The 27,917-nt window shown below is 38.6% G+C and overlaps 1 protein-coding gene across 1 annotated transcript in view; it reads right to left on the minus strand.

Moving 5' to 3' along the window:
- Rchy1 (Ring finger and CHY zinc finger domain containing 1) overlaps nucleotides 1-27,917 on the minus strand; it is a 210,453-nt gene that overhangs the window by 77,374 nt on the left and 105,162 nt on the right. The window contains exon 4 of the mRNA XM_067145639.2: nucleotides 5,956-6,138. Within this exon, the coding sequence (XP_067001740.1) occupies nucleotides 5,956-6,138 (183 nt within the window). The remainder of the gene's footprint in view (nucleotides 1-5,955; nucleotides 6,139-27,917) is intronic.

Here is a 27,917-nt window from a genome sequence, read left to right on the forward strand (position 1 = left end):
CAAAATTTATTATTGCATTGGAAAGGAAATTCTACAGTATATAGTTGTGTATAAAGAAAACAATGTAAAAAATATTGAAGGTATCCATGGAGATAAATGACTTTAAAAAAATGAAAGTGAAAAGGCACTTGAAAATATGAATAACGTTAAAAGAATGTTTTTATTCTTTGTAATAAAATGGTGGAATTAATAATCATCCAATGCTGATATAAAAGGAAGGGAAAATAAATTAGAAAAATGTAGGAAATATTAATGAAATTTAAGGAATGTAAAATATTAAATGGAAAGAATGAAAGAAAGAGTTGAAAAGAAATAAGTCAAAATGTGGCTCATCTTACATAACCAAGTGTTAGATTTAAGGTGGGGCTGAAGAATGAGGGAATGGGAGTAAATGTTGAGGAGGTGGAATGAATGAAATGGAAGATTGAATTTAGATTGGTTAAATTAAATTTTTTAAGAATAATGATAAAAAGGTCAAATAGAATGCTGGTTTATTTTCACAAATCTTATTTTGGTTGTAATTAGAGTTAAATTAATCTATATGCCTTTGTGTGATGTTTTAAGAATTATTAGATCTTGTTGAATATCAGTGAAATTATGGTTATAGTTTCTCCCTTTTTGTCCAGAGTAAGAAAAATTGCAATCATGAAATTTGAATTGATAAACACCTGAATTAGAGAAACAATTAAACGTATTAATAGAGGTGGAATTGTATAAGATGTCTAAAATTCTTATTATTAGTTTTGAATGCTATATTTATATCTCTTTTCAACTCTTTCTTTCATTCTTTTCATTTAATATTTTACATTCCTTAAATTTCATTAGTATTTCCTACATTTTTCAAATTTATTTTTCCTTTCTTTTATATCAGCATTGGATGATTATTAATTCCACCATTTTAATACAAAGAATAAAAAATTCTTTTAACTTTATTAATATTTTCAAGTGCCTTTTCACTTTCATTTTTTAAAGTTATTTATCTCCACGGATACCTTCAATATTTTTTACATTGTTTTCTTTATACACAACTATATACTGTAGAATTTCCTTTCCACTGCAATAATATATTTGTTTCAAATCACATTTTAACTAAGGCAATACTTTGCATATATGCTCAATTCAAGATTATAAATAAGCGTATCTACGCTTCACAGTGATACGAAGAATATCAGAGGACTTCTCCTGTACTACAACATTAAGCATACAAACCCAATTCCACATCTCATCAAGACTGTGAATTTTGATTCATATCTACGCTCTTGAATACGATGAAGAATATGAAAAGACTTCTTCTTCTCATATATTCCTACAGTTAAATGAACTAATTTCTTACAACAGAAGTGTTTTCATGAAATTCTATAAACAATTTTTCATAGTGTCAAACTTCTATGTTTTAAGACCATCTTTAAAACCACTATGTTTCAAATACTTTGTTCTACATGCGATATGGCTGAAGATGACCTTTAAATAGGTCGAAATTAGTCCCATTAATTGTTTATTTAATAAACACTATTTAATTTGTATTGAAAAGGTGGAATTAACTCACATTTAAGTTCAGGAATTCAATCACGCAACTGTGGCGATGTCTCTTACCCGAGTTGGAAATCATGTTTCTTCCACAAGGGATGACAAATGACAAATTCAGGACTAGGAAAAACGTGATTGTACTAAGTGGTAATAGCGAAAATTCACAACGAGAATCGGGACCTTGAATTTACGATGTGCCAAGAGGGAAAACGTGTTCATGAGGAACACACTAACAAGGTATCACTGTATAGTAAAAGAAGAGCCACTACAGAACAGGATAGATGAATCTAAACTATGATGGTATGGACACATGAAGAGAATGGAGGAAAAGATACCCACGATGATGCACAAAATGGAGGTAACAGGAAAATGACCAAGAGGAAGACCAAGAGACATGAGGATAAAAAGAGTGGAAGAGAGTGTAAAGAGAATAAGAGAGGGCTGGGCAAGAATGAAGAGGGAGAAAAGACTGGAAGACAAGAGGAGATGGAGAGGATTATGTTCCAAGCAGATGTGGCCAACAGCTGGAAACTGCATATGATGTTTGTGATAATGATGATGATATTTACCAATTTGTTTTTGGAATGTGTTACATTCTGGAATATATTTTAAATCCTTGCTATTTGAATACGTTAGCTATTTTCTGTGTGTTTTTATTCAAAAAATTAAAAAGTATATATTTATCATTTTCAGATGAGGGTTGTTTAGGTTTTTCACTGTTTTTTTTTTTTTTCAATAGCCATCTACAAAAATGGAATACAAATAATAAAACAAATTGTGGTAGAAAACAACCATCATCCCAACACAGTAGACTGCATCTGTTGTGCCACAATTCTTCACTAATGCAGCTTGGTTTCTGGAAAGCTTGGTGATCTCTCAAAGCCTTTTATCAAGAACATGCTCAAAGACCTTCATTGCATGGCTCAAAAGTCTTCTTATTGAAGAGGGATAAAGTGATACTCCGTTGCCAATTGGACAGTGTTCAACCCTCTTACCCGAGTTGGAAATCATGTTTCTTCCACAAGGGAAGAGTTATGCTAACCATTTGGTACATCCCACTGTTGAGAGTACCAGAGCTCTGCTGGGAAGAGCATCCAGGCCAGTGGCTTTTTCCAGCTTTATTTCTTTCAAAGCAACCCTGACATCTTCTATATCGATGTCTCCAACAGGTCCTTCCGCAACAGCAGTGAAAGACTGGTGGATGGGGATATTCCTCATTAAAAATCTTCTCAAAGCAACACTCTCTTGCCTTCTTCCATTTAACCAATAAATATCCTGTTTCATGTAAATGCCATAGAGGCGCTAGATGTCTTCTGTTTTGAGATGTCTCGCTATGGTGTAACGATAAGATATCTATTAGGTTCAACCTTTTCAATACTAATTAGGTACATGTTTATGTTACAAATACCTTTTATTCTACTTTGGGACCGGTTTTGACATATACAGGGTGAAGCGTAATTCGCGCACTCGGGCGTCGCAGCGCGATTCCTCACATGCCAGCAATAAAAAAATGTCTCTTACAAAATTTCGTCTTGCGAGTGTATCCGGCAGAAAAACGACGTTGAAGAGTAGCAATCTGGCAACACTGTAACCACATGTAGGGGAACTACCTCTGTCAGCAGAAGTTAGTCGTCCTGTACAGTTGGTGCAGTGGATAGAGTTTTGGGTTAGCATGCAGGAGGTCGAGTGGTCGATCCTGGGTTGCTGCGTATGTTTTTTATTTCGTAAATGTAGTCCAGGTGGTATGGTATCTGGCATCTTAATCGTCAACAGCGATTGCAGTGGGTCCTCAAGAAACCATTTGCCCTTACATACTACGATCCTAGAAATGGACGAACAATCGTTTTCATTGGTCAGCTTTGAAAGGCGCCCTTTCCACGTAATGGGCGTGAATTTATTTGCACCACTTCATCTACTAGGTGTGAAACCTGTTTGTTTCAGCTGTCTATTTCTTATTAGTCTAACCAGGTATTTGTTGTTTCAGCGTTACAAAATGTTGTAAATGTAGGATACATGTGACCTCAGAAACGGTGTTTTACTGTATTACAGTAGGTAATGTCAGATGGAAATTAGCAAATAAAAAATGCGCCTCAACCCAGGATCGAACCATCGACCTCCTGCATGCCAACCAAAAACTCTACCCACTGCACCAACTGTACAGCACGACGAAAACGTGCTGACAGCGGTAGTTACCCTACATACGGTTACAGTGTTGCCAGATTGCTACTCTTCAACGTCGTTTTTCTGCCGGATATACTTGCGAGACAAAATTTTGTAAGAGACATTTTTTTATTGCTGGCATGTGAGGAGTCTCGCTGCGACGCCCGAGTGCGCGAATTACGCTTCACCCTGTATGTCATCATCATCAGCCATAAAAAGATCACAATATATAAGCAAGGACACAATATGTAACTGACTATTCACACCATGTGTCATATCTTAAAAAAAAAAAAAACGCTATGGTGTGTCGATACAGTTCCTGTATGCCTTCAGATGTCAACTTTTGCATTAAGATTTGCAAAATGTGCAGTTTTTTTGTAGCTTCGATCAACTTTCCCTAGTTACACACTGTCCAGCACACATTTCAATGGCATGGTGATTTGTCAGCAAGAAACGTGCGGTAAAACCGTTACTTCTTTCATACTGCATTTCTGACCTCCCTACTCCAAAGCCATGTCTCTCTGCCAATCATTCACTGCCCTGGCTTTGTTGCTCTTAGAACAATGTGTACAATATAACGAGCAGCCGCCTTTAGTTACATCCAGCTTTCTTTGATTGTAGTAATCGCAGGCAATGTTATTCAGGCAATAATAGCACCCTCTTTCCTCTTGAAGTGCCACCATTTGATTCTCCATGATCCTGATCGAAGGGCATGTTCGGAATTCGGCAATTTCAAACGCAACTTGCAGATGACTGGTCAGTGTTGCGTCCCAACAATTTCATATGGTATAACCTTTGTGTCCAACATGTCTTTCAAGTCTCGATGCATGACGATGATGTAATTGATCTGTGTTAGTTTGTAGACCTGTGTAATATGTAATTGAAAGCTGACCATGATTTTTCAACCAGATCATGGGCTCCTACATAATAAAGGATGTGTTGGTCGATGTTCTTTTCTCAAAAATCATGTCCACCTTGAGCTGCATCGTCTTCTTTACCGTGACAAACATGTCTGTTAAGATCACTGAAGATAATGAGACAGCCTTCTGAAGGTAATTCAGCAGTTTCCTCTTCAAGCATCTCCCAGAACGCATCTCATAGATATTCAATCCTCTGAGGTTTCTTCCCTATCATTATCATTTTAGGCTTGAAAATGTGTACTAAGAGTGTAAACACATACATATATGCCGATGATATGGCGTTGGCCTCACGGAATAGAGAAGAATTGCAGACTGCGATGGATCTCATCACAGAATGGGCAGACGAGAATGAAATGGTGCTAAACATAAAACTGAGTTAGTAGTATTCAGGGAAAGTGGTAAATTAGCAAAACAGGACTTTATACAGCGCAAAGGACAGAGCCTCAAGAACAGCAACGCCTACAAATACCTCGGAATCACAATCCAAGTAACTGGAATGTCTTTCTCGATACATCTGATGGAAAGAATAGCCGCGGCAATTGGGAACATCAACGACATCAAGTAGGTACCACGCCTGTCCCTGGAGACAGCCATGCGACTTTTCCTAATAAAGGTTATGCCTATAGCCACATATGGTCTGGAGTTAATATGGGAGTTCCTCTCGAAGAAGCAACTACAAGAATTGGAAAGTCTGAAAGCGAGGTTCCTCAAGTGAGTTCTAAGTGTCTCGAAATACACTCAATCTTGACTAGTCTATGTATTGGCGAGGGAAACGTTTATAGTTGAGGATGTAAGACTTCACACCTACTGCTACCATCCACAACAAGTTATCGGGAACTCTTACAAGAACTGAAAGAAAAAAGAGCAGGTATTGGGATGGATTTCTACGGAACAGGCGCCATGATCAACCGTGAATGGACATGCACAGGATATGACTTACGGCATACAGTTACGAGGTTTGCCATACATGGGTTTCATCAAAGTAAGCCAGACCTTGAATTACCATGAACCAGGCCCGAATTGCTTGTGCAGACTCTGTGACCAATACCACGAGAAATATCATGCCTTACAGTGCAAGCTTAGGCAACAAACGATCACCCAGCTTGCCAATGAATAATGGACATTACAATTATCAAAAGTGCAAACAAACTTGGTGACAATAAGTGGAAAGATATTGTATTTGCTCCTCATATGGCCACTGGCTGCAATAAAATTCATATTATTAAAATGCTAATTTTCATGCTGCACTTCATTCAAGCTCCTAACTATTAGGCTGAAAGAGTGCTACACTTGTCTAAATAAATTGTAGTTATGATGGTTTTATTTTAAGATAAATGTAAGATATTACCTGAGACATGTCCAGCAGAGAGGTTTGGCAAGTTGGACAAGCATAATGACCTGCTTGAAGAAGTTGTTCAAAACAAGGTCTATGCAATAAATGTCCACATTCAGGTATGTGACAAGATATTCGTGAAGTGTGAATGTCCTCAAGGCACACAGGACAGTTGGATCGGGAAACATTCTCGACACACTAGAATAACAAAAATATACAGTCAAATAAATATAGACCATGCACATCAGTATCGTTATATAACAAGTTTCAGTGGTGTTTTTAAAAGCAGGAAAGATCACAATATGAAGATCAAATTTTCCAAATTCACTGAAATTAATTAAGAAAAGACTAGGTAAACAATTGACAGAATCTGCCGCCTGGGTGACTGTTCTAAATGCAGATCAGTGGTGACTGATTGATAATTATATTTTACTACATCAGTAACACATATAGGACAAGTATGTATGTTATTTAATTTCCGGGTTGAACCGTGTTGTAGTTGTCTGCACATCACGTACAGTTTGCCGACGTTTCAAATACATTGCAGTATTCTTTGTCAAGGCGACTGAAACACCCCTACTCGATACGAGGTAATCAGTCCCCCAGGCAGAAAGTTACACTACTAGAGTGGCCCTGACCTTGGCCTTTTATATCCTAGCCTTTCTGGCTGACGTAAGCCCTGGCTGCCTCGTGAGTATTCTGGAAGATATGTGTCACAGCCAGGTAGTGGGGGCTTGCCAGCGCTGTTACGTAATGGGGTTCCGGCCCGTGTGTTTATGTTGTGGTCTGTATGTATTAAACTATGAATGATAGGCATCCAAGAATTACTGATTTTATATCCTTCTTCTAAATTTATGTTGTTCGGATGTTTCTTGATTTTGATAGCCTCGCGGATTTTCCTTTCCAGATTCCCAGGGATAGCTGCTAGGATCTTGGTCTTTTCAAATGATATTCCGTGCCTTGTTTTGTAGGAATGCTTGGCTATCGCTGAAATATCTGTGTTTTGGTGCTTGGTGTGACGGATATGTTCTTTTAGGCAGGTGGAGATCAGACGTTTTGTTTCACCAATATAACAGGCTCCGCAGCTACATTTAATGTGATATACTCCAGGGGCCTGTAATTCTATTGTGTCTTTTACTCGTGGTAGATAACGGGCTAGCTTCCGGTGAGGTTTATAGATAGTTTTTATGTCGTATTTGTCCATTATCTTGTCGATCTTGGCTGTAGTATTTTTAATGTATGGCAGTATCGCTGTTTTCGGGTGGGTCACTTCTTCTTTCCCGTTGTTTTCTCCTACGGCGGCCTTTCCTTTGTTCTCTTCTGATTTTTTAAGGACTCGTCAGATGTTATTGAGTGAGTAGACTTTTTTCCTGAGGGTTCTCGTGAGGTGTTCTTTCTCTTCCTTGAGGTGCTCTGCGTCAGATATCGCTATGGCCCTGTTCACCAGCGATATTAGGACAACCTGCTTTTGTGATGGGTGATAATGAGACGAGGCGTGTAGGTACCTGTCTGTGTGAGTGGGTTTCCTGTATACTGTATGATTCAGAGTCCCATTGGAGTTGCGCTTTACTAGGACATCCAGGAACGGTAGCTTTCCGTCTACTTCTATTTCCATGGTGAACTGAAGATTTACGTGTATAGAGTTGAGATGGTCCAGAAATAGCTGTAGGTTATTGCTCCTGTGAGGCCAGATTACGAATGTGTAATCCACAAAACGGAGAAAACTTTTCGGTTTCAGGGTAGATGTAGCTAAGGCTTTCTGTTCGAAGTGTTCCATATACATGTTTGCTATTATTGGAGAGAGTAGCGACCCTATCGCGGCCCCTTCTGTCTGTTCGTAGAACTCTCCGTTGAAATAGACATAAGTGGCGTTAAGGCATTCTTTAGCTAGTGTTGACTGGTCTTCTGGAAGTTTCTGGTCTAATAGCGGAAATACTTCTGTTAGCGGCACCTTGGCGAAAAGTGACGTGACGTCAAAACTTACTAATAACTCCGTACTTTCAATTGATTGGTCCTTAAGGAGTTGGATGAAATGTCGGGAGACCTTCACGTAGGTTTCAGTGTGTCCTGTATGTGGCTCAAGTAGTCCAGCTAGGTAACGGGCGATATCGTGCGTGGGAGATCCTATAGCGCTCACGATAGGTCGCAGAGGTATGCCTTCTTTATGGATTTTAGGAAGGCCATACAATTTAGGAGGTACCGGGTCCGAGGATATCAGCTTCTTCTGTATTTCGGCTGGGATACTGGAATTTTTTACTAGTATGTGGAGTTTGTTCTTAATGCGGTTGGTAGGTTTTTTTATTTATTTTTCTGTATGTAGAAGTGGAACTAGCCACTGCCAAGCAAAACAAGAAATTCAACCGCCTCCTACAAAAACAGGAACTGAAACCACCTGTTCCACTGCAGAAGAATGTAATAGTTAACCTCACAGACACGCCACTCAGTGAACCTACTAGCTCGGTCTCGAGAAAAGGACTCGACTACGCAGTAACTCCGAACAGTATACCGGTGGAAGAAATAATTAGCAAAGTAGAAATTGCAATCCAACACCTTCCTACCGAATCTCCAGAGGAGATCAGACAGGATATATCATGTCTACTGAGAACCACAAAGCCGCCGCCATCCAATTTGACTAAAGAAGAAATTCATGCCCTAAAAACACTACGTCAAGATACGGAAACAATTATCCTACCCGCAGATAAAGGCAAAACTGCGGTGATAATTACACGCACCGACTACACTCGGAAAATAGAACAATTACTCACCGATTCTACATACAGAAAAATAAAAAACCCTACCAACCGCATTAAGAACAAACTCCACATACTAGTAAAAAATTCCAGTATCCCAGCCGAAATACAGAAGAAGCTGATATCCTCGGACCCGGTACCTCCTAAATTGTATGGCCTTCCTAAAATCCATAAAGAAGGCATACCTCTGTGACCTATTGCGAGCGCTGTAGGATCTCCCACGCACAATATCGGCCGTTACCTAGCTGGACTACTTCAGCCACATACAGGACACACTGAAACCTACGTGAAGGACTCCCGACATTTCATCCAACTCCTTCAGGACCAATCAATTGAAAGTACGGACTTATTAGTAAGTTTTGACGTCACGCCACTTTTTGCCAAAGTGCCGTTAACAGAAGTATTTCCGCTATTAAACCAGAAACTTCCAGAAGTCCAGTCAACACTAGCTAAAGAATGCCTTAACGCCACTTATTTCTATTTCAACGGGGAGTTCTACGAACAGACAGAAGGGGCCGCGATAGGGTCGCCACTCTCTCCAATAATAGCAAACATGTATAATGAACACTTCGAACAGAAAGCGTTAGCTACATCTACCCTGAAACCGAAATGTTTCTCCGTTTTGTGGACGACACATTCGTAGTCTGGCCTCACGGGAGCAATAACCTACAGCTATTTCTCAACCATCTCAACTCTATACACGTAAATATTCAGTTCACCATGGAAATAGGAGGAGACGGAAAACTACCGTTCCTGGATGTTCTAGTAAAACGCAACTCCAATGGGAATCCGAGTCACGCAGTATACAGCAATCTCACTCACACAGACAGGTACCTATACGCCTCGTCTCATCATAACCCATCACAAAAGCAGGTTGTCCTAAGATCACTGGTGAACAGGGCCATAGCGATATCTGACGCAGAGCACCTCGAGGAACAGAAAGAACACCTCATGAGAACCCTCATGAAAAATGGCTACTCGCTAATAACATCCGACGAGTCCTTAAAAAAATCAGAAGAGAACAAAGAAAAGGCCACCGTAGGAGAAAACAATGGGAAAGAAGAACTGACCCGTCCAAAAACAGCGATACTGCCATACATTAAAAATACTACAGACAGGATCGGCAAGATACTGGACAAATACGACATAAAAACTATCTATAAACCTCACCGAAAGCTAGCCCGTTATCTACCACGAGTAAAAGACACAATAGAATTACAGGCCCCTGGAGTATATCACATTGAATGTAGCTCTGGAGCCTGTTATATTGGAGAAACAAAACGTCTGATCTCCACCTGCCTAAAAGAACATATCCGTCACACCAAGCACCAAAACAGATATTTCAGCGGTAGCCAAGCATTCCTACGAAACAAGGCACGGAATATCATTTGACAAGACCAAGATCCTAGCAGCTATCCCTTGGAATCTGGAAAGGAAAATCCGCGAGGCTATCGAAATCAAGAAACATCCGAACATAAATTTAGAAGAAGGATATAAAATCAGTAATTCTTGGATGCCTATCATTCATAGTTTAATACATACAGACCACAACATAAAAACACGGGCTGGAACCCCATTACATAACAGCGCGGGCAAGCCCCCACTACCTGGCTGTGACACACAGCTTCCAGAATACTCACGAGGCACAACTGGTGGGATTTCAGCAGGACATATCAGATCAGTTGGATTCAGGAGGTCAGTTAGATTGCATAGCCATAGATCTTTCCAAAGCCTTTGATAGAGTGGAACATGGAATATTATTAAAGAAATTAGAGGGAATAGGATTGGACGTAACGGTTACACGTTGGATAAAAGCATTTCTAAATTCAAGGGTTCAGAAAGTCAAAGTAGGAAATGATGTATCGCAGGAAGAGAAAGTTTGGAAGGGAATTGCACAGGGTAGTATAATCGGTCCGTTACTTTCCTTAATATACGCAAATGATTTAGGGAACAATATAACATCAAAAATAAGATTGTATGCAGATGACATAATTGTTTATAGAGAAATAAACAACATTGAGGATTGTTCAGAATTACAAAGGGACCTTGAAAGTATCCAACAATGGGTTGAAGAAAATAAAATGAAGGTTAATGGAGGCAAATCAACTGTTACAACTTTTACAAACAGGAGCTTTAAAACTGAATTTGAATATACTTTGGATGAGGTAGTTATCCCAAAAGAAGGCAAGTGCAAATACTTAGGTGTGAGATTTGAAAGTAATCTGCACTGGAAGGGTCATATTGATGACATTGTTGGGAAAGCATACAGATCATTACATGTCATAATGAGGCTACTTAAAGGATGCAACAAAGAATTAAAAGAAAAAAGTTACTTGAGTATGGTTCGTCCATTATTGGAATATGCAAACAGTGTTTGGGATCCTCACCAAGAATACCTAATAAAAGAAATAGATAGTGTGCAGAGGAAAGCAGCAAGATTTGTAACAGGGGATTTCAGGAGAAAGAGTAGTGTATCAGAAATGTTAAAGGAACTTGGGTGGGAAACTTTAAGTAAGAGAAGGGAGAAAACTAGACTTACAGGATTATATAGAGCCTATACAGGAGAAGAAGCATGGGGAGATATCCGTGAGAGGCTTCAGTTGGAAAATAATTATATCGGCAGGACTGACCACAAATATAAAATTAGAAGGAATTTTAGCAGAAGCGATTGGGGTAAATTTTCATTCATTGGGAAGGGTGTGAAGGAGTGGAACAGTTTACCAGCGGTAGTGTTTGATCCTTTTCCAAAATCTGTACAGATATTCAAGAAGAGAATAAACAGCAACAGAGAAAATAAATGAAGTGTTAGAGGGCATTCGATCGGTGCAGGTTATTGTAAATTAAAAAAATGTGTGTGAATAAATTAATTCCATCCCCTGGTCTAAGGAGTTTGGACAGCCAAAGTAGGAGACTGCCTGTAGGGGTGAAGTACAGTGGGGACTTCGAGGGCCCTGGGACCGCTACGGTAGCTGTGAAGGCCCTTCAGGAACTCTGAAAAGTGGTGGCAAAAGGGGCTCTGGTTAAGACGCAGCAGGTCGTTATGCTACTTAGGATCCAGAACGGGTAAAAAAAAAAAAATAGTAAATAAATAAATGCAATGTAAATATTAATGTTATACCAGTTTTATAGTATCATTTGAAGCAATTCCACATACTGTATATCAGTTGACTATATTTGTAAGTAGTACAGGAGATATTATAATTAGAATTTTGTAAACAATATAAATTTATTAAGGATGAGCTGTGTGTTAATAGAAAACATTGTTAGCGTAAATTGTATAATATTGTATTATAGGAAAAATTTTCTTCTCTTGTTAATTTAATATTTAGTGCTTGACAATAATGTATTTTAGTGTACCATTTGCCACCGAGGTAGACACCTCATTTGCAAATAAAGAGATTTTGATTTGATTTTTGATTTTGAGACAGCCAGGGCTTACGTCAGCCAGAAAGGCTAGGATATAAAAGGCCACTCTAGTAGTGTAACTTTCTGCCTGGGAGACTGATTACCTCGGATCAAGTAGGGGTATTTCAGTCGCCTTGACAAAGAATACTGCAATGTATTCGAAACGTCGGCAAACTGTACGTGACGTGCAGACAACAACAGGGTTCAACCCGGAAATTAAATTCAATAATTCTTTACACGGTGGAAGCTTCACTTCTAAGTATGGATGTTGTTCAACATGTTTCTCCATGCAATAACATTGTTATAAAAATAATTGAGTAATATTATGCACATGATTAACAAGTGGTGTCTATCACCTGCAAGGAAAGATAGCCAGTTAAAACTGTGGGCTGGAGTATTAGGGAATAGTGTAAAATGACAAATGAATGCGTATTGGAGACCTTGTGTTAGGAAGAAGTTGATACTGTGATTGGGTACTGCCTTGAACGACAAGATGATTTACACTGCCTGATCCTGTCAAAGATAAGGGAGACTGAATTCAGTAATCCAACATAAGCACCCTGGCCTACTCTAGGCTGGTGTCATCCAGCTTGACAACAAAGCTGCACTAAGGCCAAAATTGGAGAACTGAGACTGCTTCATCCAACGTATAGCCCTGATTTAGCACAAAGTGATTTTCACCTTTCTGCAAAAATGAAGAATGAGTTGCAAGGTTAGGGTTGCCATGAGAAGTGTTCAAAGACATGAGCTAGGAATCCTTTTCACTGTGCTTCAAACAAGTAAGTGCAGCATTAGGAAAAAAATGCCCTACTGTTGAGAAGAATTTTACGACACAAAACTTTCATAATGAACGACCGTTGTAAGAAAGTTGTTGATAGAACACCAATGCAAGAATAGGTACAGCGAGGGAATAGGTCCTCACCCTGCACCACTAAGGTGTGCTGCAGCGGCACATACACATGGCATGGAGGAAAATGCTCTGTGCTCTTTCGTTATTGGTCTGCGCAAGTTCTATCCAGCGACAAAACCCCCTTAATCTAAGACGTCAGGGAGGCATAGCACAGAGTCTCTTGAAGGGAGCATATCAGTTTTTGTTGTTTGGTAGTTGGTAATGACATCTACCTGTGTTAAAATTCTGGGAGTGATGCCACATTAAGCAAATTTTAACTTTTTGCCATAACTCACGCTCCAGAGCGCTCGAATACTATCAAACGCCTGCCGTACTGAACGCTCCAAAGTGCCCGTTACACTCGCGTTCATTACAAGTGTGTTGAGAGATATACTGAAGGGTCTTCTGAAACCAAACTGTATTCCCTCGACTCAGTAAGCTGTAAAGAACTTGTTGAGAGCATTTCCTGTGTATATATCCCAAGCAAACCCACTTTAAAAACTCCACCTTTCAGTTAGATATTATTCTTGTTCTAGTTCACACCATGTCGTCTGATCGCGGAGGTGTGTCGGAAGGTATGAAAGAATGCGAAGTTGAAGATATTTTAGAAGTTGGAGGAGATGGTGAGCTTTCTAGCTTTGGTTCAGAACTGTATCCTGTTGAATGCAGTAGTGATGATTCCGGGAATCATGAGCGTGAACAAGTGTTGTGTAAAGATCAAGGGACAGGGCTACAAAGAAATGTTACTAGTGATATCTGGAGTCAAAATATTTGCTTTGATGAACTGAAAATATGGGAAAACAATGCCGGTCCAAATCATGATTTGCCTTCTGGGAGTTCAGAAAAACATTTCTGAATTATTTGTGCTCTGCTAGTAGCAGAGCAGACTATTATTCATCCCGAATATTTCCAAAGAAAAACCGGCACTGTTGATACCTGGCAAGACACTAACGCTGATGAAATAAGGGCATATGTAGGAGTTCTAATTTATATGGGATTGGTGGGTTTTACCTGAAACAGACCATTACTTCCTAGGAGACTTTTGAGTTTGCCTGTTAGTAAGGCAGGCAATGGCACTGAAACAGTTTAGGAAACTTGGGCAATATTTACATAAGTAGCCATGTAAACAGGCCAATACCACAAGATGAACATTAGGATATTCTGTATAAAGCAAGACCAGCTTTGCGCAACTTACCGAAAAATTTGGAATTTTGTACACACCTGGCTGGGAACTCTTAGTAGATGAAGCTATGATAGGTTTCAAGGGAAGATTTATCTTGAAACAGTATCTCCCAGGGAAACCCATCAAATGGGGTATCAAAGCATGGGGTATTGCTGAAGGTGGAAATGGCTACCTTCTGAAATGTGAGATTTACAAGGGGAAGAAAGAAACAAGGGACCAGAATTAATTATTAGGAGAGTAGGTGGATTTACACCTGACTATCATACTGGGGAAAATGGTAGCACATTTACTTTGACAACTTTTTTCAGTTCTGTAAAACTGATGAAATAATTGCTAACCCATAACACCTATAGCTGTGTGACGAGGGTAAATAGAAAGGGTTGGCCTGATCAGTTTAAGAAACCTGCTCAGTTGAAATTCAAGCGGGGAGAATGTAGGAAAATGCAGACTGAGGGTGTAACAGCAACAGTCTGGCAAGTTAAATGTATTGTTCTTATGCTGTCAACAAATTTAGATTCTGTGAATGATGGTAGAGTGAAACGAAAAACCGGTAAAGGCAATGAAGAAATAGAAATTGTGTGATACCGTGCTGTGAAATTACACAAAACATGTGGGTGGCATGGATATCAGTAATCAAAAGAAATAATACTATGGGTTTGGGCGATCATCTAAAAAATGGTGGAAATGTAATTTTCATTTTGTGATCAATGTGTGCATTGTGAACAGCTTCATTCTTCATGATACAAGTAACCGAGCAGCTCTCACAGCTCATGGAAACAGACAGCTGTTCCAGCGCAACTTGGCACAACAGCTGATCAGGAACTTTATGTCCCGCAAATGTACGGGCAGGAAAGGAAGTTTATACATTGGCTGTCCAATCCCTGAATTATTTCATTCTCTTGTGAAGATACCTGGTCGTGCCAAAGTGTGCGCTTTGTTTACAAATTAAAAATAGGGCAGCTTCTGGGAGATGCAAACAAACAACATTCAAATGTAAGCAGTGTGATCTACCACTGTGCAGGACGGGGTGCTTTTTGGAATACCATCAGGAGCAAAATTTGGATATTCAAAATTAGGGTGAGTACACATTTATATGCATTAATAATTCAGGAACGAAATACAAAAAAATCTTCTTTCTTCGTTTGACTTCTAGTTACTTTCTTTTAAAGGGTGGTATTTATGCTGCTGTGTCCATTGGGATTTAAAGGACTCTGTCAGAGAACACTGTAATTATGGCTGGGCATCCACCTTTAAATGGGGAATGGCAAAGGGTTAAGCAGTAGCTGTTGACGCCAGAGGTGCTGAAAATGTAACATGATTTCAGATATTTTCCTATAAAGGTTGATATTGTCCCGCCTCTAGCAAACTAATGAATCTGTAAATTGTCAAAAAATTAGGAGAGCTGAAAGAAGTTGTGACTAACCATGTCTAATACATTTTTATATTTAATGATTGGTTTTGTGTGTTAGCCATACAGAACGAGCTGCAGATGTGAGACTTTGTCAGAGGGTAGACATTATATACATAAAATCTAGACCAAAACTTCAGAACTACAGATTCCCCAGTTTGTCACTTTCGCTAATTTGCCAAAGTGGGGATGATATATAGTCGAACCTGCCCTAACTGACACCTTTATTCATCGGACACCTACTTATACGGACATTTTTCCATGGAATGGATTTTATTTTACAAAGAAGCGTGTCAATAAGCCTCATTTATGCAGACACCTCAAATTCTGGACAGCGGACATCATTAGTCTTGTTCACTCGTTCACTTGTGTTAAGCAGACACCTTACGCGTTCCAGGACATATTCTCTACACAAAGCTAGGCTCATTCTTTCTTTCAATGTCATTCTGCAGATATACCTGAATTGCTTTTAAGGTCTGTACTATTTCGAGTCCCAGGAAAAGAGAGATTAAACGTAGATAAGAATGCTGAAGCAGTCATTAAGTGAACTGTTCGGTACAGGGCTCTTTCCAAAGCTTTTATTAGGGTCGTGTTATGTTCTAATTAGTGTACATTCTGAGGATTCTACTTACCAGGGATTGCTACCAGTGACTGCTTGCTCACATTCATAACTCAGATTTTCACTGACAAGTTCGAGGTCAGGTAGTTCAGGTAACTTGACAAGGAAGAGACTTTCATGTGCTGACTGTTGAGGCAGAAATACCATAGCATTTCAGTTGCGCAGTAAACATGAGTAAGAAGGACGAGCATGTTTAGATTGCGACGAAAAAATGTAGTGCAAAGGGACTTGCAGTGGGAAAAGCTCCCAAAAACACAATTGTGAAAAATAAAAATTACATTTTTAGTAAGTGGGAGGAAAATAGGAATCGAGGAATGAAATGAAAGAGGGAATCCGGTTTTGAAGAAGTGAACATAACGGTACGTGATTGGCTAAAATGTGTTCGAGGAAAGAAATTTGAGTGGGCCAATATTACACGTAAAAATGCAAAAAACCTCAACCTGAAAGTTAAGTTCAATGGAATAAAGAATGTGGGTGCCATCCTGGGTCGTTATTCCCTTTTCAAGAATACTGCAGTAAAGAAAAATGTGCTAAATTTGTACATCCAGCTGAATATTTCCCGATGCTGTAATGATGTAAAGGCTGTAAAATCACTTGTAATATCTCCCTGGCAAATATTTACTTAATTATTTGGAATAATCAAAATAAAGATGTATGCTTATATTTAAGACGTTAGATTAATTTTTATGACTTTGTTTTAGCAGATACTTCTCGTAACAGACATTTTTCCACCGAACTAACGGTGTCCATAGAAGAGAGGTTCGAGTGTATTTCTAGAAGCGAGTTTGTGGGTCTATAGCACTGGAAGTGAGCACTTCTGTCTGCAGGTTAAGATTTCTACAAATTACCTTCCATAAATATGAAATTTATTTAGCAGACGAATTCCCTAGCTTTACCCACGAATGTTATCGGAACTGCATACTTATTTGATGAAGCACTGTTCTTCATCAATTTCCTGAAGATACTTACATTAACCACAAAGCATTTCAATTCAGTACTAACAATATAAGCAATCTAACCTCCATGTCTTATGACTATGGGATGTTCAATGGTGGCCATAATTCCAGAACTCTTCTGCATTTGAACTGAATTATCATGTGTTCATATTAGAAGATAAATAACTTATAAAAACCTGTAAATGAGAACCGAATTTTCATCTGTAGTAAAGATAAAACTAGCCTGCAAAATAATACTTTTCTTTCCTCCAGTAAAATGTTTAATAGGCGATCTTACCTAACTTAGGTGCATTGAGTTCAAATCTGCTTTCTGTTTTTCCTTATCACAAAAGGATTACAAGTTATTTTATTTAATCTCCAAAGTGCTGTGAACCCTATTTTACCATGAGGTATGTTAGGGTTGTAGTTTATACAAAATATACAATTTCTCTGATAAAATTCAAAATACATAAACAGTAAAATAGACATGAACAGAAATGGAAAAATAAAAGTATGATATATACAATCCTTAATACTAAGAGTACCGTACTAATATTTAAAATACCAGACATACAATATATACAATACATATGTTAAGCAGCTAATAAGCAGACAGTATCAAATATGTTTAAATACATAGTCAATAAATTCTGAAAACTGAGAAGTGCAGCATTTTTTGTAAAAAATGAAATTTAGCGGTTTTCCAAAATAGCAACTGCAAGTTAACAAATGCATCTTAAGTTCAAAACGTGCTGTCTCAAAAGCAGGACAGTTGAACAGAATGTGTTCTACAGTTTGAATGTCTTCAGTGCAGAAGCACAATGAGCCATTGTGTGTTGGAATTTTGAATCGCTCGAAGTAAGCATTGAATTTACCATGACCTGATAGCACTTGACTTAAATGAAAGTTGTACACTATATATTTACATCCCAGCCTACTATATACATTTGAAAAAAACAGGTCTTTGGTTACTGAGCCATTCTTACTTGCTAACCACAGTTCATTCCAGCGACAGAGCATTTCATCCTTTACGGTTCTTTTGACAAAAGAAATTGGGCATTTAGTACAATTCTCTGACAAGTTAGAATTACAAGCTTCTTTGGCCAATTGGTCAGCTCTTTCGTTCCCTTTTATGGCGGAATGACCTCGCACCCAACCGAAACATGTATGTTTATTGTACTTTAATATAATCTCTCTTACATGTGCTGCCAAATTGTGTAAGTTGTATTTATCTTTTATGGAGTTCAGCGCCGCTTGTGAGTCACTGAGTGTAGTCGCACACATATTTTTGTTTATGCACCACTCGACTGCTTTCAATATTGCAAGCAGCTCGGCTTGAAACACGGAACAGTATTCCTTTAGTTTTATTTTCTCAGAATGAACTTCGTCTTCACCCTCATATACCACGAAGGTGCAGCCCACTAGTGTTCCGTTGCTGGAAATGCGAGAACCATCTGTGTATATTGAATGCCTGTGATCTCTAATACATGGTTGGTCAAATACAGTTCTCATATAGTCTGCTGGATGTCCGGCGGCAGTATGATGTGCAGGAAGTTCAAGTTCCACTCCTTCCAAATCCCGCGGATGTATTCTGTTCTTCTTACAGTTGACAGAAGTTGACATGCTGAATCCTGTGAGATGAAGAGGTTCCATACCAGAAATAATGAGGGCAGCATCTGTCGATATTTTACGGTAAGCACGTGTGATGCGTAACAAGAAACCTCTGTGAATTTGAGAAAATTTATGTTGCGCCCATTTTTTATGTAGAACATGTTCGAAAGCAGTGACACAATAAAGCACCATTGGTTCAACAGCTCCACGATATATAATCTTCAAAATTTCCGAGTTTAGTCCCCAGGTGGGTCGTGCTACCATTGTCAGGCTCCTATACAATTTGGCTGCTTTAGTTTCCAAATGTTGAAAGTGTGGTCTAAATAAAAGTTTGCTGTCTAAAATTATCCCTAGGTATGTCATGCTATCTACAATATCTAATTTTTGGCTGTCTAGTTTAACCACCGGTGTCTCAAATTTCCTTTTCTTGGTGACTAGCATAGCAACAGTCTTAGATGCAATGAATTTCAATTTTTAGTATGTCGAGTGCTTCATTTGCTGCAGATGTTAATGTATTTGTTGTTCTACCCCTAACTAGTAGTAACGCATCATCTGGGAAGCTTCTGTTGAAGAATGTCATCATAGAGTATGTTCCAGAGACCCGGCTACAAGCTGAGCCTGGTGGGCATCCTCGATCTACATTTCTTGTCACAGTTCTGCCACAAATGGTCAGGTGCACTTTTCTATTTGTGAAGTAATTTTGCATTAGCCTTTAAATGTTTTTTGGACAACCCTTCACTTTCAGCTAATGCAACACTTTAGGCCACCAAGCAAAGTTGAAAGCACCGGAGATATCTAATGATACTAGTAGTCCGAATTCTTTGCAATCGTAGACAGATTTCATCCATTGTGTCACCTTATGTACTGCATCTTCCGTAGATTTTGACGCAACTTGAAGTCTGGACAAAAATGATTCTATACACGGACATTAATAAAACTTGTGAGCTTTCCATATCACTTACGAATTTTTCACAATAGCTGCATTATTTCCATTGAAATCACAATTTTGGTCATGATTCACTACATTCTGACAACTCTTACAAATATGGAAAAATAAAAAATACAAAAAATGAAAAATAGGTGATTGTAAATAACTTGCTAGCAAGATAAACTTTTTTCTGGGGTCTGAGACGTTGAAGGTAATTGTAAATAATTTTAACACCCTGAATTCTGTGCCAAAGTGTAGATTTCTTCCAGTATGCAAAACTAATGTCACTAAATTTACTTTTATCTAAGAAATTGCATGTAACATAGAAGAAAAAACCTGTACAACATAAAACAAACTACTTGGTCGCAGGATCGAAACACGTCAGCTGGTTATTAATATTACACGACCTAATATCCCCAAACAATAATTATAATGTCGTTTAGTGGTCGTGAAAGTCAAGATACTTAAATACCTTTACAATGCACGTTCTGTTTTTTTTTGGTAGTTGTTGTACGTCACACCGACACAGATAGGTCTTACGGCGACGATGGGACAGGAAAGGGCTAGGAGTGGGAAGGAAGTGGCCGTGGCCTTAATTAACCCTTATACGCTCAGCGAGCCGATCTATCGGCTCGGGTGGTATTGCTTAAAACACTCAGCGTGCCGATCTATCGGCTTTGTGTTCGGACGGCTGTATAAGTACCTTAATGGACCCCCAGATGTCAGGAAAAGACATTAATAGTAGCTTTTGGATTTAGTTTACACTTTTCTCGAGAGATACAGACACTAAGCTCACCTGTTTGGAACAAATGAAGTTATCAAACCGCGTATGTTCACCGCATGACGAGTTGAAGTGTGCTGCTTGCCAGTACAGTCTCATTTAAGCTTCAAAATACGTGTTTTCCTTCGTTTTATTGTTTCCATTTTAATAATAGATTATTGTTAATTATATTTTGTTTATATTCTACATTTATCAGCGTTCTCAAGTGAATTTTAGTTTAACATTTCGTGTTATTAGATTTTCGTGCCACGAGTAGGCCTAATTTTTTTACATGGCTGGGCCAAGTTCTAGGCTAAAAAATTCCGATGTTTTGGATTATTTAGATGCTTTAGACGATGACGGTGACGTTATAGCCGATATTGATTCGTATTTCAGTCCGACTCATTGGCTGAATGATCAGCGTTGAGGTCTTCGGTTCAGAGGGCCCGGGTTTGATTCGCGGCCAGGTCGGGAATTTTAATGGCCATTGATTAATTCTTCTGACCCGGGGCCTGTATGTTTGTGTTTGTCCCAACACTTTCTTCTTCATATTCAGACAACACACTACACTACAAACTACCACGGTAACACGCGATAGTGATTACTTTCCCCCATATAGGGTTGGCGTCAGCAAGGGCATCCGGCCATAAACCACCAGCCAAATCCACATGTGCGACACAGTTCGCACCCGCGACCCCACAGGTGTGGGAAAAGCTGTACATAAAGAAGAAGTGATTTGGATTTTACAGGTAAGGATGATAGAAGAATGTTTTCCAAAACATAAAAGCTGACTCCGGAAGATACGTGTACAGTTCTTTACGTCAGGTGCTATAACTCATGACTAAATAAGAATACAAAAAACAAAATTATATCATGTTATACAGAATTAAATGCTCTTATTTTCAGAATGACTGAACAACAATATCACTAAAGAACATATTACTTTTTTAGTATTTAAAAACAGATTTTTTATTTTTTGTAATATATTTTCAAATTTCAAAATTTATTTTGAAGTAAAATATGCCATGAATAATTTTGGGATATTTTTTTCCTAAAACGATATTAAATAGTGTACTACTGTAATTTTTTTCAATTTTGTAACTGGGGATTTCTTTATACGGCAATTTTTTACGTTTTAACATGCATAATCATGAAAAATGGCCTGAGTGCTTTGGGCTTGACCGGTGAAAATAGCCTGAGAGCAAAAGGGTTAAGGTACAGTCCCAGCATTTGCCTGGTGTAAAAATGGGGAAACCACGGAAAACCATTTTCAGGGCTGCCGACAGTGGGGTTCGAACCTACTATCTCCAGAATACTGGATACTGCCCGCACTTAAGCGACTGCAGCTACCAAGCTCGGTACGTTCTGTTTTATTCTGAGGCAGATCTCTAAATAATTTTGTTCGGCAAACATCGAACGTATAGCACCATTGGTTTGGTTAACTATAATTTCACGACTTGTGGTCTCTGATCACCTTTGTTGTGAATGTTGAGGATTTTGTTGTAAAACTCTCGATTTAATTTTAAAATATCCATTTTAACATGGAACTTCGTTGAGCGCTCCAGCAAGGTCCTCGCTGGTGTTACGGTGCATCCTCTTCCTTTGAGTCCATATTTAGTATGTCCAGTTCACTGCTGAGGTAGGGAAGTTGTTTGAAAACTTGTGCTGGCCGAGCCAATTAATTTCCCCGATACGTACTAACTGACCACGAATGTAAACCAAACACGTTATGGGATCACATCCCTTAACGACCCCTGCTGCTCGCTTCGCATTCATGGAGGAAACTTCGCCCTCATCGTTTATTGAATATCGGTTTGGACGTGAGAACTACTCAAGTACATTTCAGCGGCTAGAATTTGGTCATATTTAGGACATTTCAAAAGAAGTGATTATCACCAATTTTCTTCTTCTTCTTCTTCTCCTCCTCCTCCTCCTCCTCCTCCACCTCTTCGTCTTCTGCTATTTATTCCATCCCCACATACGATTTCGCATTTACTTTTTCAATGAATTGAGATTAATGAACTTGACATTTGTCTAACCTCGTCCTCCTTCCTCATTTGCCCTGCATTTTCACCAACAAAACATTTTACGTTAAGGTAGCCCTCTCTGTAGATTAGTGGCAGCGTGTCAGTCTCCGAATCCGAAAATTACTGGTTCAAAACTGGCAGAGGTTCAACGATGTCGTCATGGAAGGAGGGTTGGGTTGACAGACGTTAAGCCATTTTGCGTAGTTTTTCTCTTCTACAAGCACCAGTTGTAGTCTGCCAATATCGCACATTCCACCATCCCCGGCATCTTCTTTCCATTTCCTTTATTTGTTGGTGGAATCTTTCACCCTGCTTATCTCATCATACAAGGCTTCCAAATTGTCAGCAAAACAGCTCAAGAAATGGACTTTTAAACTCATGTTGCAGCCAAGAGCTAAAAATAATTTCACAATTGTCTTATAGTTCACGTCTTACGGTTCCTTAAAATTTATAGATTACTTGTCTGAAAGCACACCATGTCTGACATTCAGCATCATTCATAGTGCCCTAAAATGCAGTGTCCTTCATCAAAAACCTAATCCGCGGTCCATCAAATACTCACCCATTTTATTTTAGCTTCTGACAAGTGAAAAATCTTTGGTTTAAATACTCAAAGCACATACAACTTTTGACCAGTGCTTGTACAAATTGATTTCTTGGTGCTGCATAGTCTGAAGTCATATTGTATTAGAATATCACTAGACAAAACACTAAGGAACACTTAAAAACCAGCAAATATTACACTCCGACAACAAGAAAAGAAAGCCAACTGAAAAGTACGGGGGTACTATGCTAAGATACACTTATCTAAGGACCATGTTTATTTTAACTTTTATTTCCTCAGATATTTTGATGAGCTAACATGTTTTGGCACTCTTCACTTCAGTGCTATCAACGCTGACAGATTTATTACTTCCGTCCACCCCGCTAGTCTTGCGGTGTCAATCATCCAACCCTCCGCAAATTTTACACATATGGCTGGCCAAAACTAAAGAAATGAGGATGAACCAGATGTTTTGTTTCATATGTTCTCATATATTTCATATATTCTCTGCATAGGTTTGTTTTATTTTTTATTATATAATACATTGTAAAGTTTCCAAAGCATTCAATAAATCAATTACAATACAACACTGAGGTTGTATTTTATTTTCACCTAGGAGTGAAAACTTGCTGAATTTCCCCCACAGTAATTTATTTTTTTTTTCTTCAGATAGATAAGTCATAATATTGTGTACTAAACAAACTGTTATGACCGGCAAATTTTTTGTATGTTATAACTAGAGCCCGGAACTTAGGCAAAATGCCTTTTTTTAAAAATCTGACTGGATATATTGAAGAATCAGATAGAGATAAATATGTTTTCGTGCATTTAGGAAGTGTAGGGACAATTTTTATTTTGCCATTTTTGCCTACTTTGGCTTCCGTTGCCTATTTTAAGATTTAAAGCCTTTTTTGCCTTTTTTGATCGTTATGCAACTTTTTGCCACTTACACATTTTAAAAAGCACATAATGTATTTCCGTACATCGAAGACAAAAAGGCTGCACAAATTAAATTACATATCGTCGTCACAAATATTTGTTTAGAATATTGTTCCCTGTAAACCGTTTATTTGTTTTCAGGCAATCGAAAGCTTATTTTCTCAACCCATTCATTGACCCTCTTTAAATAGCAGAACCTTCATTAGTGAAAGGAATGCACAAGCATACTGAACACAAGGAAAGAAAGAGGATGAGGGAAGTATGTCTCTTCTCCTTCCTCACACCCCCTTTTCTGTGACAATGCACAATTACCTGGTATTCCTGATTTCGAAATAAGATAATGCAGAAGAAGGGAGGAAATCACTTCTGCTTAACAGGTAAAACATAAAAGAAGCTGTTAGTCTACTGTTGAACTTGTTAAAGGCAACTTATTTATCATGCCGAAATTTTCGTGTGGTAAATTACATGGCTATGTTCGCGAATTCGGTTCGGATACACTATCTAGTTATGGAGCTATACTCTTGCATAATCTGTGAAAAATCTATTAATCACGAAAAAAAGTACTTTATAACTCAACATTTCGCAACAACGAAACATAAGTCTAGGTTAAATACTCTTGACCCTAACATCAATTTAATATCAACAGCAGTTACAACATCCAGTAGGCAATCTCAGCTTTCCCTGAATCTATAAAGCTTTCTTGGACTCCTGAATTCCGTTCTGGAAACTGGAAAATCAATCCCTCACGACGTTTCTGCAGAAGTACACTAATGAAGAAGTTCCGTCAGAATCCACATTAAGAAAAACGTATTTGAATATCTCCTTTGAAAAGACCCTGCAGAGGATTCGAAGCAGAGTTGCAGAAAAAAATATCTGGATCTCTATTGATGAAACGACGGATGGAATGGGACGTTACATGGCCAACGTCGTTATTGGAACTATGGAAGCAAAGCGAAGTGACCTTGTGTTGTTTGGGACATCACTGCATGTTTTCAATTATTGAACTATATATTTATTTGATAAGATGTATATATTTAATCACTGATAGGTCATGTTTAAATATATATATATATATATATTTATCATCCCATGTTGCTAAGATAATGGAAAGGATACTGGAAAGTAGAATAAGGTTGAGGGTTGAGAAGCAGATACAGGAAAATCAGTTTGGTTTCAGAAGTGGAAGGTCAAAAATACAGCCCATTCTCATTATGAGACAACTAATGGAAAAGCATTGGGAGTATGGGAATGATATGGTGATGACATTCATTGATATTGAAAAGGCATATGACAGTGTCCCTAGGACGAAAGTTTGGGACAGTCTGGTGCAAAAAGGAATTGGACAGGGATTAATAAAAATGATCATGGCATTGTATAAGGAATGTTGTAGTTGCGTGCAAACACAAGTTGGTTCAAAATAACTAGTGGGCTGAGACAGGGAAGTGTTCTATCACCAATCCTGTTTACAATAGTAATGGATGACATCATGAGAATGGCAAAAGCAGCATATGGAGGAAGAGAAATGAACATGATGTTATTTGCAGATGATATTGTGATTTGGGGAGAAGACGACAGGAAGGTTCAAGAACAGTTGAATGTGGTGAATGGGAAGATTGAAGAATGTGGATTGAAAATAAGTGTAGAAAAGAGTAAAACTCTTGTTATGACTAGAGGGGAGAAAGAAGGGAAAGGTCAGATTAGACTTGCAGACAAGTCCCTGGAAGTAGTGGAAACGTTTAAATACCTGGGGAGTGAATTAATGGAGAATGCTCGACTGGATGCTGAGATTAGTAAAAGGATTCAAGCTGGAAGTTGTTTCTATCATAGTGTAAGAAATATGTTATGGGACAAAGATGTGCCAATGGAAGCAAAGGATACTATGTACAAGATGTATTACGTACCCATAACAACTTACGGAGCAGAAACTTGGACAATGACAAAGAAGGATGAGAGTCGAATACAGGCAGCCAAAATGAAATTCTTGAGGAGTATGATACAGAAGAGTAGAAGAGACAAAATAAGGAATGAGAAAATCCGGGAAGAAATTGGAGTGGAAAAAATTAATGATAGAGAAGAGCCGACTAAGATGGTTTGGGCACATAAAGCGAATGAGCGACGAAAGAATGCCAAAAAAGGTGATGGAAATGCAAATTCAAGGAAGGAGAGGCCATGGACGACCACGATTGAGATGGAAGGATACCATCCAACGCAGCATTATAGAAAGAAACTTGGACTGGGACACAGTGTTGGAAGAGGAGTGGTGGAAAGACCGAAGAAAGTGGAGAGGAACCATATTTGCCCCTACCTGGCTACAGGTGGATAAAGGGAAATGATGATGATGATGGTTTTATCATCCATTTCAATTATCATTTCATTTCTTTGTATCGCGGCTATAACGTATTCTGAACGAACAAATTATTGGGTAAAGTATTTCAACATCATTCATATTTATAACTTGCAGTCAATTTTCCAATAGGCGTTGTGAGGTGACCGGAGTCAGCAGGCTAATTTCAGCCAATTTCCAGGAAAAGTATGTCATCTAGGTTACGAGAGACCTCACCCTCTCTACTTCATGAAGAGATAGTTGATACATTATAAACGCCCACTTTTCGAACTGCGCTACCTGACGCCTTATTTCAGCGGGAAAGTTCAGCCTATGTGAATGAACGTAATGAAGCAACGTGATGGATTCACAGCAATACATAGGAGAAGGGATGAGACCTCGAATCTCACCGGACCATGTGATATGGCTGATGGAAGGAGACTTTTGAACCGATATATACCCACCGACAAGAGCTGGAGAGGACATTCTGATTCTGATTCTCACTCTTGGAAGACACTCTTACTACGATTCTACGTCTGCACATCGGAGAAGTTTTTTAAAATTTTTAACTTAGTTCACTTCGCATCTGAGTAGTACCGTAAGATACTATTCAAAAGTTACTCTCATTGGGAATTGTTATCTCAAATGACGAGAGGTAGTCAACGGGAGACCGGTTTTGACTAGTATAGGGGAGGAGAGCTTTTGTTATGAGTTTAGCTACGCTACTGTTCCGTAATACGAAAGAATACAAGTGTATAAACATAACCCATGGTGGTTTTGAATTTAAAATTAGGACTCATTACGACTTTATGTAAGGAGTACAGTAGGAAGTGTTAAAGACAGGAAATGTAGAAGTAGGACTGGAATCCAACAACAGATGAGGCAGCCGGTACGAGAGATCCACTCATCAGCTTCAAGACAACAGAGTCTACATATGGTGAGCTTATGGCATAAGTTACTGCAAGTCTTCGCGCAACAGTTCATTGCAAGTGACTAATCTCATGTTTTAATCCATATTGAAATCTGTTGATATACAATAATAAAGTTTTATTATGAATCCACCTGTTCAATACATTACAATGTTGTCACATTTAAAATAATTTTTTTTTTGCTTTTTTTTTTTTTTGCTATGGGCTTTACGTCGCACCGACACAGATAGGTCTTATGGCGACGATGGGATAGGAAAGGCCTAGGAGTTGGAAGGAAGCGGCCGTGGCCTTAATTAAGGTACAGCCCCAGCATTTGCCTGGTGTGAGAATGGGAAACCACGGAAAACCATTTTCAGGGCTGCCGATAGTGGGATTCGAACCTACTATCTCCCGGATGCAAGCTCACAGCCGCGCGCCTCTACGCACACGGCCAACTCGCCCGGTTAAAATAACTTCATTAGTTAAAAAGTTATATATGGGACATGTTTCGCTCCTTTATAGAGCATCATCAGCCAAATCTGAATCTCAAATAATTGTTATTTACGTAAATAATGACTTAAGAACTATTAGAACATTTTTGACAAACTTAAAACTTATTCTATTAGAATATCATAAAATATAAAATCTTTGTATACATGGCTTAATTACATGTGCTTAATAGGAAGATACATTAAAATTATGGAAGAGAGAGTACTAAAATATAAAATAAAAATATATATATCATGTC

Source organism: Anabrus simplex, chromosome 4, assembly GCF_040414725.1.
Source record: "Anabrus simplex isolate iqAnaSimp1 chromosome 4, ASM4041472v1, whole genome shotgun sequence".
Taxonomy (NCBI): domain Eukaryota; kingdom Metazoa; phylum Arthropoda; class Insecta; order Orthoptera; family Tettigoniidae; genus Anabrus; species Anabrus simplex.